The 14036-nt window shown below is 50.9% G+C and overlaps 3 protein-coding genes across 3 annotated transcripts; 1 reads left to right on the top strand and 2 right to left on the bottom strand.

The window, feature by feature from the left end:
• Nucleotides 1-168: 168 nt before the first annotated feature.
• BP01DRAFT_341663 (uncharacterized protein) lies at nt 169-1730 on the bottom strand (the record flags this gene model as incomplete). Its single annotated transcript, XM_025573454.1, has 3 exons — nt 1211-1730; nt 571-1080; nt 169-495 (listed from the first exon to the last, which is right to left on the bottom strand). The coding sequence occupies exons 1-3, from the start codon at nt 1481-1483 to the stop codon at nt 169-171; spliced, it is 1110 nt and encodes a 369-aa protein (XP_025430898.1). The 5' UTR covers nt 1484-1730.
• Nucleotides 1731-2867: 1137 nt separating this feature from the next.
• On the top strand, nt 2868-5204 carry BP01DRAFT_374295 (putative C6 transcription factor (Gal4); the record flags this gene model as incomplete). Its single annotated transcript, XM_025576822.1, has 7 exons — nt 2868-2900; nt 2957-2986; nt 3046-3140; nt 3199-3518; nt 3571-4253; nt 4305-4780; nt 4832-5204. The coding sequence occupies 7 exons, from the start codon at nt 2868-2870 to the stop codon at nt 5202-5204; spliced, it is 2010 nt and encodes a 669-aa protein (XP_025430897.1).
• Nucleotides 5205-7537: 2333 nt separating this feature from the next.
• Nucleotides 7538-9327, bottom strand: BP01DRAFT_297589 (OTU family ubiquitin thioesterase; the record flags this gene model as incomplete). The annotated part of the gene is made up of 7 exons (XM_025571880.1): nt 7538-7616; nt 7678-8121; nt 8174-8445; nt 8499-8764; nt 8814-8877; nt 8935-9021; nt 9073-9327. The coding sequence occupies 7 exons, from the start codon at nt 9325-9327 to the stop codon at nt 7538-7540; spliced, it is 1467 nt and encodes a 488-aa protein (XP_025430896.1).
• Between the last annotated feature and the right edge of the window lie 4709 nt (nt 9328-14036).

Here is a 14036-nt window from a genome sequence, read left to right as displayed (position 1 = left end):
ACCGTCCATATCCTTGTAGTCCCATAATCTGTTAATGGTCTTTTGCACGCGAAGCTAACCCTGTATCATCCATACCACCATTCCTATGCTCTCTGAATGCGCCCAAAACGCCACAGCCACACTTTTGCACTGTTTCCACCATGGACCCGCCACGTTTTGATCTATGATCTACTCCCCCCGCCCAAAGACGCTAACCCCACCGTCCCTTTGCACGAAGTACAAGACCTCCCTCTCTTCCCTACCTCCATTCGTATCCACGTTGTCACTCTGTCCCCACGCGCCTCCTTTACTCACCCGCAACACCCCGCTCACATCCCGCGCGGCGCCAGTATCCAGATCGCGCAGCTGCATGACCATGTGCGCACGGTGGGCCGAGCCGATCGCGAAGGCCGCATGTTCCGTCTCCAGCGGCGTTGCCATCTGGTGCCCAGCTGCCGAGGCATTGTGTATCAAGGGCAAGTCTGCCGCAAGAGTCATGACAGTAGCGTCGACGTACTGTGCTCCGGAAACATAACACCGTTAGCACATATATCCCCATCGTATCCGATATCCGTGGGCAGGAAAACGTACCTGTTGTAGACCCATCACCCACTCGCTCATCTCCGTGGCTCCAACATCCTTGCTGGGACCTGTCGCGGCTAGAAGTAGGTCCGGTTGATCGAGTAACAACAGCACCTCCGAAGCGTCCTCTGCCGTCGCTGCCGCCTTCAGCTGTGCCACCACCGCCGCAATATCCTTCTCGAGGCTGTCAAGAGCCGCCGCTCCCTTGCTGGACCAGTGCAGTCGCGTCACTGGTCCACCGACCTCCCGGGGGGCCGGCGGAGCAGACGGCGGAGGGACGGCGGCTACAGGTCGTGGCGTGGTGGGTTGCGGTCCCCGCGCGGGGATGGGACCTGGTGCAGATCGGGTAGGGAGCACGGTCCGCTGGGGAATTGGGCCGCCGCGTAGTGCAGGTTGAGAAGGAAGAGGCGGGTGGGCGGTCTCGGTCGTTGGCGTCGTTCGTGGGCTGGAGAAGAGTTCAGATAAGCCGTCGATGAAAGCGAATTGGCGCTTGTCGGTCAGACGGGCAAGGTCCAAGCCCTGGAGGTTGAGAATTTTCTCGTTAGAAGCCAAAAAAAAAACTTGTGCTTACCCAGAACCAAGGCCCGCACTGATGATAATCGGAGTGTTCTTTTCCGTCAAAGGTGTGTGTTGTTGCTCAAAAACATACCAGTCTCTTGGCCTCCGAGCGCCAAAATTCCCAACCCCGCAGGAAGCTCACGAGTACCACCTTTTGCTTCTTTCCGTCGTTGTTGTTGTTGTCGCCGCTGAGACTAAATGTGGCGTCGGAGGCCGTCGATGCATTCAGTGCTGCGTAGAGGTATCGTAGAGTGAGCCAGTTTCCTTGCGCGCCGAGGACGGTGGACAGAACGGTGAGAGAAGAGGTGGGCAGCGCCGTTACGTAGGGTGCGAGGAGGGGAGGGAGGGGCGGTTGGGTGGGCATCACGGTATGCGTTCGCGACGCGGTCGCTCGATGAGAGGTAAGTAGGTGTATAGGTAGCGACTATGAAGCAGCAGTGCTAAGCTGAGAGCTGCAGATGACGTTGTATAAAATTGAATTTCCTGTGGGTCTGCAATTGGTGGGAGGAACTGCCGCGCCAAGACTGATTGATAGCAATGCATACCTTAGTTACTCACGTAGTTGTTCGACTATCACATCGTGGATTATGGATGTACCATTTGAACTAAGTTACCTTGCTCACCTTGCTCACCTCGCTCTGGCTGTCTGATTGTTCATACCTTTCATACCTTTCCATTGAGATCATACGATGTGCTGCCTTGTGGAATGGCGGGGTTGGTCGGAGAAAGATGCTCTCCGCCTGCGCCGCCAGTTAACTAAAATACTATATATATATTCCGAAGTCACAGAATTGTTTTAACTCCACGTTGAGGGACCTCCGGTCTGCATAAGCATCCATCAACGAAAGATCTCACTTATTGCACACGGTGACTTCGTAATCGGACTAGATAACTAATCAATCATTTGTGACTATCACTTACAATCATTATGACATGATACAGGTGCACTGCAGCTAACCATAATACCACTTGTCAATACATCAACTTCACCTAGTGAATACTATCAATTGCTAAGTGCCATGTGGCGGAAGAAATTAGAAGCTAGCTGTATTGTGTACAATGTATAGATCTTTAGTGCCTTCATGTGAAATATATTAAGATACATTGATTCCTGCCTGAGGAGCTCAGGCTGACGCTGTTGAGGGAATTGATTCCTGAAACTTGAGGGCGATAAATTTCTTTCGCGGCGCGTCACCTGACTGCCTCCCCCACATGCGTCTCTCTCAAATCAATCAATCGATCATCATCATCATCAGTTTCCCTCGTCGCGCTCACAAGCTGAACTTCACTCTATTTTGCCCTCGCACTTCAGTCCATCGTCCTGATTCTGACCTGTCCAAGGGCTGGGACGGTCGGCCTTGTCTCCGACAAAAAGGGCTGGTCCGTTGAATGCCGGCCGCGCCGATCGTGAGTTTGGCCCTGTTATGTTCTTCCGACGCCTCATTCTGTTCCTGATACCCCACCACTCCGTCTTCGGTGTCTGCACAATCTGTATCCCGTATTAGGAGCACGCTGTTCCTTAACCCTGTCACTGGCACTTTAGAACTTGAATGTGGAGTTTCCTGAGACAATACATTCATTCATTCATTTCGCTTCTTCTCCACTTCCCGTATGGCATCGGGCTCCCACCAATGGAACCATGTAGGAATAGCTAACATCGTGGAATCAGATGACATCAGTTTGGTGTACTTATCAGCGAGCACGAGACTTAGGGTCGCAAAAGATCGAATGATCCTCTTGCTCTCAACATGGCCAGCACTCGTGATTCTCACTCTTACGCCGTGAGTCGCGTAGCTCAGAGTCGACTAGTCCAAGGCGCTGATCTTTCATCTCGCAGTGCGATGAATGTCGTTTACGGAAATCCAGGGTGAGAGGTCATCTTGCAGATCGAGATAGACCCTGGGCTTAAACTAACACTTTTCCCAGTGCTCAAAAGAGAAACCTACATGTGCCCAATGCAAGCAATTGCATAAGGAGTGCAATTATAGCCCCAAAATCACCAGAAGTCCCTTGACAAGACAGTGAGAAACCTTGTTCTTCCAGTTTCTGCAGTGTAAATTCACTCATCACCTCCTTCAGACACTTGACCTATGTAGAAGATCGTCTACATGCATTCGAAACGGCTTTAGGGAGGCTGTTTCCGGGAGGCGATCTGGATGCGACTGTTCGGTCTCTTCTTTACGATCAGGATGGGCCGGTTAAACCGGGTTCCTCATCCAAGTCGTCCTCCAGACACTCCACTCCGGCCAAGGCTGAGGCCGATCGAGCCGAAGCAGCCCCCGAGGCCTTGCCGCAACAGGCAGATGGATTTGACTGGGCAGAAAATAAGATCACCGTCGGTGATCTAACGGACGGCATGGCAGCTCTCTCTATTAAGCCAGAAGGAGCAGGCTACTTCGGTGAGTGTCTCGTATGGAATGAAGCATGGTAGATGATTCTGACCGTCAGCAGGCGCCTCCTCAAGCGTCGTTCCGCTCCGCACATTGCTTAAACATGGGTTTGACTTGAACTTTCCTGCCGGTTCCTCTAAGCCGAACTATGCGGTTCCTTTGAAGTCGCAGCTGCTCAACACTGCACCCTCGGGGCTAGTCGAGCAGGCGTTTATGGACGCGTTCTTCCTCCACTATCATGCAAGCTACCCTTTCATTCATGAGGGCACATTCAGAGCCCAGTTCTACGAACAAGTGCCCCGACCCCATGGTCAAGCATGGCAGATCTTGTTGAACACCATTCTGGCGCTAGGTGCTTGGTGCATCGGTGACGATAACTCAGACCTCGATATTACCTTTTATCAAGAAGCACGAGGCCATCTGCAGCAGGTCTCCGTGTTCGAAACCGGAAATCTTACCTTGGTGCAGGCACTGCTGCTCCTAAGCAATTACGCACAGAAACGAAACAAACCCAATACCGGTTGGAACTTCTTAGGCTTGGCTGTCAGAATGGCCATGAGTCTGGGTCTGCATAAGGAGTTTCCCGGGTGGAAAATCAGCCTCCTTCAGCGCGAGATCAGGCGACGGCTGTGGTGGGGAGTATACATATTTGACAGTGGTGCAGCCAAGACATTTGGCCGACCAATTCTTCTACCCGAAGATAGTGTCATGGACGCAAAACACGTTCTGAACATCCATGATGAGGTAGGAAGAAGGTCGTCGTTGCATCTGTGTGCGATTACTGACCGTACTTAGGCTCTCACACCTGCCACCACCACGCTACCCGTCGAAGTCACGGAGCCGACCCTCTATTCGGGGTTGATCGCTCAAGCTAGGTTCCATTTACTCACAAACAGTGTCTACCAACGCCTCATCTCAGGCCCCAGTCTCACAGCGGAAGAGACATTGGGTCTACAGAAGCCCATGGAGGAATGGTACAATGGCCTCCCCGACTATTTCAAACAACCGCCTCTTCCGGTTACGGATACTTTTGCTCTTGTTCGCAACCGCATGATGTGGAGGGATTGGAACTTGAGAATCCTCCTTTATCGGCCAGTACTGCTGCGGTGGGCATCACGACGATGGACGCAGAACACAGCTGCAGAGCCGGAAGACCCCTACGAGGTTGACTGTCGAAAGCTGTGTCTTCGAAATGCGAGACTTTCGATTTCCTCCATCACGGACTTCGTCAACAATCATGTTTGCACAAGACTGGGAGCTTGGTATATGCTGTAAGTTTATGGTACATGCTTAGTTTGTATTGGTCGACTCACATCCGATAGGTATTTCCTTTTCCAGGCCGGCTTGATCCCGATTATTATGCTCATGACCGATCCGACCAGTGCAGATGCCCCTGCATGGCTCCAGGATATCGAAGCCACGAAAAAACTCCTCATTCATCCTTCTCTTAGCAACAACAGACTTGCCACTCGCTGTCTCGAAGTGGTTAACCGACTTTGTTCCCCCGCATATACAAGTGCCGCCACGAGCCGAACGGCGGGACAGCCAGCTCCGCTGATGATGCCATTCTCTGACCAACTGTTCACTGATCCGACTTTCGGCAGCATGTTCCCGGATGTTGACCAGGAGCTGAATTTGAGTGGTATGGATTTCACGGAATGGGTGAACTTTACACCCCAGCACGACTTTGTTTGAGCTGGCTCATATTCCAAGCTTTGGACGATATCGAACTCGAGGATGAAATTGGCTACGCGATAGTATCAGTCGCTATGCGTGGAAATAGCAAGTTTGGGGATGTGAACCGACACGCACCCACTTGCGAACGAACCAACGGACTTCAACCGACGTCTTTGTTCGATTTGTCAAGCGATACTGTGTACGCGGCAGCACCGCGACCGTGCATCAGCTTCTGCTTATTTCTTGTCAGTCGAAAGCTCTGGTTTATTGCGAGGACAAACAGAGGTTGAGCGCCGTTATTTTCCCAGCAGAAGGGGTTATTGGCCTAAGGCATCAACCATGGCCCTCGGCCCAGCTTACCTCCTCACCAACAAATGTTCGGGTGTAGAGGTATTCACAGTGCAGTCCCCTACTTTCGGTTCGAGGGAGGAGTGCCACTTCTGGCATTCGTTCTTCTCCGCCTGCCCGGTGTCTCCCCAGCAGGATACGTCTTGGATGTACGGACGGCAGAAGGAAGGGTCCAGATCTCCCGTATTACGGAGCGTGCGTGGTTCAGTTCCGGACACCAATCCGAAGCGGCGATATGCGAACAAACCTTTCTCTCTCTCTCTCTCTCTCTATATATATATAGATATATATATACGTTACAGATATATACATACGTTACATGTAAATAGTATCGAACACGCTTGTAGAAACACGATACAACCAGTTCTTCGCAGAGACAACTTGCGAGCTTCACCTCTCCCCCCGAGGTCTCTGGATGTGTAGATGATGCTGAATGATGCCGAGGAGTGACACTGAATCAGGAATCACTGCAGCTGAGATGTCAAGAAAAAAAGAGACGGAATGAATACCAGCTCAGCCAGCTCAAAGTCATCGCCGAGTACACCCAGAGCGAATCCCCACCCCACCCTTCTTCTCCTCCTGCCAACTTACAATCAAGCCGGCGACATAATCAGGCAAGTCCAGTCGACATGACGATGATCATCAGCAGTAATCGTTAGCACACAAACACACAAACATCAATGCGAACCCTCCAGTCACCGACCATCCTCCTTACCTCAACCCTGCCAACCCTCCCCACCTTCCCCACATGCAAAACCATCAGACATTCTGTCTGCACCATCAACAAGTAAATAACTCCTACTAACCAACTAGTTAGTTGATTGTACGAGGTTGACATCATCCCGCATAGTCAGAACTAGCGCACGCGTGCAATAGGTCAATCAGAACAACAAGAAGTCATAGCGGCATTCCAAGCGAGCACAATTCCTAACAGTTATTGCACGGATGTCAACAACTAAGTAGTAGTAGTAACGGTGCTTAGTACCTTCTGTGACGTGCGCATATCACTCAACAGGATGGGAAGTGCATAAACAATCTAGCCAGGCGGAGTCAAGGTTGAGATGGCCTTCACTGTACTCCGGGTGTAGGCCCTAGAAGCTGTAACTGTGATGGAGTGGAAACTTGGTGCCAGGTTGAAGAGACCGGATTTTGTCCAAATGAGAGATAACTACTCGCACCGAAGTTGGATTGAGTGAGGGAGGTTAGTAGGTAGGTAACTCCTGCCTAACTACTTAGCCAACGAGGTTAATCAACTACCGTAATACCTTCTTTCAGCCTCAGGCTCATAACTACCAGCTAGTAGTAAAAGTTGATAAGCCAAATCAGCATGATGTAGTTATGGGCCTGCACTGCATCGATGCATTGGCTCGCTTACTGGAGCTAATATCGACTCCCTTAGTCTACTACCTTCAGCTAAAAGAATCGGGGTCTGAAGAATCCCACTGGCTGGCGCTATCTCAAGCCTCCTGCAAGGGGGGGGGAGGGGGAAAGAATCCCTGCAGACCGTCTCTCCTTGCCGTTCTCCTCCCTCGCCACCGCGCATTTATTGGTCCAGCTGGAACTTATTTCCAGAGCGACATCTATACCTAGACGTGTATTTGCCCTACCCCACTACTGCGTACACGCCTACAACATCCATCTACAAGTCTACCTGGCTAGCCCTCTCGAAAATGTGATACAAATCCTGTTCAAATGGTTTCTGGACACCCGTCACCACGCACGCCTCCATGCAACCGCAGACCACAGACGCTAAAAGCACACATACTACCAAATGAAAGACCCACTAGTACACAAACCATTGACCCCCTCGAGCTTCACCGATGCTGGGAACGATCGAAAAGGGATGCCCAAATGAAAGAAATAGCCCCTAAAAAAGAACCCCTGTCCAGTGCCCGAAATAAGCCTAGTGTATCGAGTACGCAATAGAAAAAGATGAAACAGATGTCTAGTCGTTAACGATCGTAGTTGAGTAAGAATAACAGGTGAGGGATCATCGCACGATCCTACTTGTGACGGCGGGATGGCTCCCAGTGGATGGGCTCGAAATCCTGGTTCTGGAAATGCGCTTGATTGTAAGGCGAACTAGCGATGAGTTAGCATCGTAGATTTCGACCGCGCTACATGACGGGAGATGATGAATTACTTTTTAAAGGGAGTCGTCACGGGAAGAGAATGACTCAAGTTCGGTTTCATCACCAGCGGGTTCAATCGGATCTGTGGGCCGTCCGATTTGCGAGGTAACGAAGACAAGGGAGCCGGGGGTGCTGACATTCGGGGTGGTGGTGGTGGCGATGCTAGCGACATCGGCGGAGGGGGTGGGGAGGTATGCATGATTGGCGGCGCATACACCTCGTGAGGCGGCGAAACACGAAAAGGACTCGGGGAGGCCGATGGTATGGGCGAAGGCGCAAGCGCAAATGACGGGTCCATCATCAAATTAGGTACCGACATTAGACTGGAGTTGACGTCGAACGAGAGAGCACCTTGATCCCAGGGGGAGTAGTTAGAAGTCATTGCGTATTGGTAATTGACCACGGGTTCCATATTCACAGTAGGTTCGGCCGCGTAGAGAAGGTCGTAGTGGCCCCTGGTTCACGTGTCAGCATCCTCAAGGTGATGTTTCGGACTCGCAGACTCACGGGCGGTACAGCAAGCAGATCGTGGCCGCGGTCACCCGGCTCGGGGTGAGAAGATGGGGCGTGACGACGTCCCCGTCGCTGCGGTCCAAGTAGAGGATCTCCACCGCGAATCCGGATGCATCAATCACCCCGTCCACCAGCGCTTGCAGACCGACTTCGTCGATCTCCGTTTTGACTGTGTCTATCCGTGTCGCGCAGTACTGCTCCACCGGCAGTGACAGAAAAGCTTGGTAGCGAAGGGCGTTCAGTTTCATCCAAGCACTCGTGAGAAGCTATTGTTACACGTCAGTCGCAAGAGTTTGACCTGGAGACGAACGTCACTGACTCGAAAATGGGTGATTATGGCGCTGGCATTGTATTCCTCGTTGAACGCCTCGACCAGGAACGTATCGTCAATGATGCCGTGCTGGATAGCTTCGATGATCTGGTGAAAGACCCCTTCTGTCGCGTCCACGAAGATCTCGTAAAGATGTTCTTGTTGACCAGTTTGATCCAGGAGAGCATTGAGCGACTTGATGCGGGCCAACTCTTCATGTGCGAGCACTAGATTCTGTAACTTGAGAAGGTTCTCAAAGTATCCAAAGGCGACCGCTGCACCGAGTTAGTGGCTGATTTACTTCGTAGAGGAACAGGCAAGTACCTCTCCAACCACAGTTGCCGTCCCCCTTCATGATGCGCACCAAGGGATGTGTTACTGCGAGCGCCTAGAATAGTGGGTAAATATCCGAGAAATCCCGTGCGAGCATAGGACTCAAACTGACTGCAGTCTTCGTGATGAAGGCAGAATCGGCGTTGGCATATTCCATAGCGACTATGCTACTCGATAGTTTGGTCGAAACGGCGGGACCCTGTGCGTACAATCAGCCGAGCTTACCGAGAGCAAATCTTCCTCGGCTCACCTCTACGTTGGCCTGAAATTCATTGGAGAGTTCCTGGAACTTCTCCATCTCCTCGGTCGACAAGGTGTTCATGTTGAAAGAACAGTTGGCGTACTCAGAGTGATATAGAGGTCCAGAGTGGAAAGCAACCCCGGACTGATTGTAAAAGGCAGGTGATTGAGGATGGCGAGAGAAAAGCCCGGAAACGGATTCCTGTCTCGTCGGAAGTCGATTGATGGAGTAATAATGATTCCAGGAGACACCCGTCAGGGACATCGCATACCACGCTAAGGAGGACGAGTGGTTGAACGAGGAAGGAAGTCACCGGAGAAGGAGGAAATCAGAAGTGTCGAGATGTCTTTTGAAGGCAAGGAGGATGGTCAATATCAACCACCCCAAGTTCATGATCAAGTGAGGATCGCATTTAAAGGCACGTAATACGCACCAGACGAAGCAGCATGATTTGACCCCAGGTTCTGTGTGGTCGCCCTGCTGTGCCTGATCTTCGGTGCAGGCGAAACGTGCCGGTCGAAGTTCTTCAGTGATGTAAGAGCCTACAGTACGGCATTCTTAGCATGGGGTTCCATTAATCGGCAGGGATGGCAGGATGACTCTTCTGACAAACCGTCACCGTGAATGCGCTGGAGCCAATAAAACAATTTCTCGGGGCTATTTCTTGCAAGATCCGAAGATTCAATGGGGCAACGCCATGGAATCAAGGAGGGGAGTCCAGGCATGTGTCATAGCAAGCCTCAAGAATGGGGGAGAGAGACAGCCAGCGAGCGACGGACAACGGGCTGAGAGGAAGGGGAGGGCAGTCACGGGCCAATAAAAGGCACCGGTGAACAGGGCAGAACAAGGAATGCGGTTCGCAGATGCGACTTCAAGATACGCAATCCTGCACTTGACGAACAGGCGAGGAGGTTAAGGAATGACCGCAGTTCGTATCAATTCAGGGAGTGATAGACACATCCGAACCGATCGCATCCCTGGTCCACTCCACGCAGCCCGCCTGACATCCGAGAGGCAGACTCCAGGTGCTACTCCGTCATTTGTAGGAACATGGCTATCGGCCATGATCGGACCGTTTGAAGAAGAGGGAAGAGCAGGCAGGAAACAGGCAGTATAGCATCGGTTGCATGAGCTGCGCCTCCCAAACAGGCAGAACACAAACAGATCACACCAAAGTGCGGACCAACTATCAATGCAATTCTGATGTGAGGGCCCAAGTGTAAAGAGGGGGAAGAATCTATCGTCGTGGGCGTGTCTCACATCGAGACTAGTTGCAACGCAAGAGAAATGGCAAAGGACAAGAAAAATAGTGATGCTCAGACCTTCGAAAAGTCGTCAAAGCTTTTCTTTTGCCTCTTACGACCAACGTGCATACGGAGGGGCCCAGTCACACGTGCTATGATGGTATCAAGTAAGCATGTGTGATGGGGGGGAAAGGGTCTGACCCAACGAGGTATTAAGATGTATATCAAAGTCGTTACAAGAACCAATTGAGGGGAGCGGCAAGTGAGAGGCAATCTCAGGTTAAAGGAGAGGGAGGTGGTTAGGGGGGGAGAGAAAAAGAAGAAAGAAATCGACTAATCAATGACAAGCAATAAAGATCAAGAACTCTGGAGGCGACAGAGACTACCGACTTGAGTGAAGTGGTAGAAGCACTGGGGAAGAAAGAGGGGAGGAAAATTCAGAGCAAAAGGAAAAGGTAAAAGGAGAGAACAGGGAAAAGTCACCGACCAGGCAGGGATTGTGTGGGAGTAGTGGTTTTGTACTGTACCTAACTTGGTGAGCAGGTAGTCGGTAGTAGTGGATGTAGTAGTAGAAGTAGAAGTAGAAGTAGTAGTAGTAATAGTAGTAGTTCGGTGGTAGGATCAGATTTGACAGTTCTCGATCTGGGGGAAGACGTCCGAGCGAGAGCGGGTTTAAGATGGATATTAATAAGGAAAACTTTGGTTGGTCTCGTCTGGTGGTCTCGCCCCAGCTTGAAGGATCATTTGTTTGGAGAAGGGGGGGGGGGGGAAGAAGGGGAGAGTAACCAGGTGGAGTGGAGGAGGGAGAAAAGAAGAGAGAGAGAGAGAGAAAGAAGTAATTCAGAAGAATCAGGGTGCTTTGAAGATGGATGATTGATTATTGCCTTACTAAAACTAATTAACTACTAGTAACTAAGTCAATATGATGAGAGAGACTCTAATGCCAGACAGACAGACCGACAGACAGACAGACACCGACCGGGCGCGCGCGGGGTTACCGGTCCACATAAACTGTTATTGCACTGCACACTGCACTGTATGGAGTACAATCAATCTTTGCTTCGTCTTCCAAGATGAGCTTCTCATGTTTTTTTTTCCCTTTTTCTTTTTTTTTCCCCTCTTGTCCCCTTAAGTTACTTCATTTTCATTTCCTTAAAATCGTCAAGCGGTCGGGCGTTAGTTTCAATCTACTCCGTAGTTGGAAGCAGACTACTTGAGTTGACTCGCTAGTTCGCCGGGTGGATGCGTTCGGTGACTGGGGTCCCGCCAGGATGGATTGCAAAGCCCGTGGGATAATCTATCGCTCTATCTCCCCCTCAACTGTAACTTTGGAATGGGCGGGATTGAAATGAAGACTGCAATTCCATCCAACCACCAACCCACATTTGTCACGGAAGATGAAGATCGATGCCAGCCACTAGGCACCATCCCGATCCGCAGCTACTCTGTTTGTTTGTCCATGATATGAATGATGATGTCTTCATTGTATCTGGCAAGCTGCAGTGGATCGGGGAAAAGAAGCATGGTCCAGTGCAACAACAGGCTGACCTTCTTCTCATTTACACTCGGGACTATTCCGTAGCTACAGTCCGAAGAATAGGTAGGTAAGGTACCCTGATACTAGGCTAACTTAGTTAAGTTCATTTTCAACCCTGACCTTGAACCTACCGGGGTGATTGCTCTGTCACCATTGGCTGGGAGGATGCGTGCTCAGATCGCCTTGCGACTATGACGAGATACTGGAAATAATTAACTACGGAGGAACTAAGGTAAAATACACTGTGCATCTACCTAACTGACTAGATAGTACCTACTGTATTGGCGACCACTATCAATATCATTTAATACCACCCTCCCAGAAAGATCGGAGGGGAAAAGAGGACAGCCCGGAGATGGGAATTCCTCGGCGTGGGAGTGGGTGAAGCTCTCTCTAAGCGACTGCACGAACGACTGATCTGAAATGCCACCAACGACCATCCTTCATGCACTACTAGGAAACGACCACATGTCCGGATGAAATCACCAACAAATGGCTTTGAGTCGGGAGAGCTGCGAGAAAAACTAGGTGGGATCCTACTTCTCTGCCATTGGGACATAATATCCACCACTAAGAGCCAGCCGCCACTCTGACTGCTGCAGCGAGACGACAGAAGATGCCGGTCTTGTTTTGTTTTGTTTCTTTTTTTTTTTTTCTTTCCTTGATCACAATTCACCACTTATCAATGTATGCATTAAGGCAAGGTATTGTTTTCTCAACAAGAGAAGAATGGCTTGCAAGCATTGAACCCCTTTGTCTGCTGTCAGTGCTTCTTCACCCGCCGTGTGAATTGGCCTTTTGCCCCGCTCCTCCCATCTCAACCTTTTTTTTTAATCGCCGTCATGCATATATGCAGTGGACGGACAGACAGACGGACAGACGGGCAGAGAGACCGGGCGGCCAAGTCAAGACCCAACTCTTCCGATCGAAACCGGGCTAATCGCCTTGCAAGCTGCACCTCAAGCTCATCAATGATTTCTTGGGCCAAACGCCCGACAATTGTTGTTGCTGCTGCTGCTGCTGCTGCTGCTGCTGCTGCATCTGGCGCCGAAGAAGCAACGTGCGATTCTGGACGTTTAGAAATCCTACTCTACAACTAACCAAAGGAATCAGACCACCGCCTCTCATCCTCCCGATGGTAAGATCTCTCTCTCGCCCATTCTCATCTATCCCATCCCTCCTCTTCGCTAGTTATGACCGTGACCAGCAGCACGGATCTCGTAAATTGAGCTGGGCGAGTTCCAGGTAAGGATTTTCGATCCAACTAAGAGGGGGCTTGCATATGCTACCTCGGCAGCCACTCCGAGCCTATCCATTCGTGATTAAATGTTTCAGTGGGTTGTATCATGGATAGGATTGAGAGACAAAGATTCCGACCGTGGTCTTGTTGCTGTCGGGTCCGGACCGGCCCTCTCAAAGAACAACAACAGCAGCAGCAGCAATAAACAAGGCGAGAAGTAAACACACGGAGACACACACAGAGAGAAGAAGAGCGGCTAGAGAGGGGAGCTACAGAGCTAGAATCAATCCCGGGACTGCATTCCTACCGCCTTGCTTTTGTTTGGTTTTGCAAGTCCAGTTATTGCTTTGTGCTACCCTTCTTCTTCCTTCTCTTGCTCTCCCCGACGTGCAGGCCCCATCCAGTGGTGGGACCGAGCGCCGAGGAGTTCTGGAACCCCGTAGTTCTTTGCTGCCAGGATGTGAGATGACGATGACGCTGATGTTGAAGCTGATGGTCCTGCAGTGATTGCGCCGGTTAGCTCGACCAGGTCAACGGCCGTTCCGTGTGGAGAAAAGGCTGTTGTGTAGCCATCCGTGATCAGTTTACAATCCGGCTGCTGTGTATCAGACACACTATGCCTTGACGGATGCCATCCAGTTCAGGGTACATACTGTACGGAGTACTCCGTACTGGACATGCATCCCTTTCTTCCCTCTCGATATCCAGCTATCCAAATTACGTCACTCGGCGAATTTTTGGATCCTGATTGCATCTTGAAGGCGCAAGAATCACGCCGGGTGATTGACGCAACAACACATTGAACTAAATGGTAACTATCTCCACATAGTTAGACGATTGTCATGGGAAGACAAAATGGTCTAATGGCAGGTTCCCGGCGTCTTTTTCCATCCCCGCCGCCCGCCCGCTTGGCCAGTAGTACGTACCCACAGACACTGTACTATGCAAAGAA

Source organism: Aspergillus saccharolyticus (genome assembly GCF_003184585.1).
Source record: "Aspergillus saccharolyticus JOP 1030-1 unplaced genomic scaffold BP01scaffold_17, whole genome shotgun sequence".
Classification (NCBI taxonomy): Eukaryota; Fungi; Ascomycota; class Eurotiomycetes; order Eurotiales; family Aspergillaceae; genus Aspergillus; species Aspergillus saccharolyticus.
The sequence above is the reverse complement of the archived record's forward strand: the minus strand, read 5'-3'. Positions and strand labels throughout refer to the sequence as shown.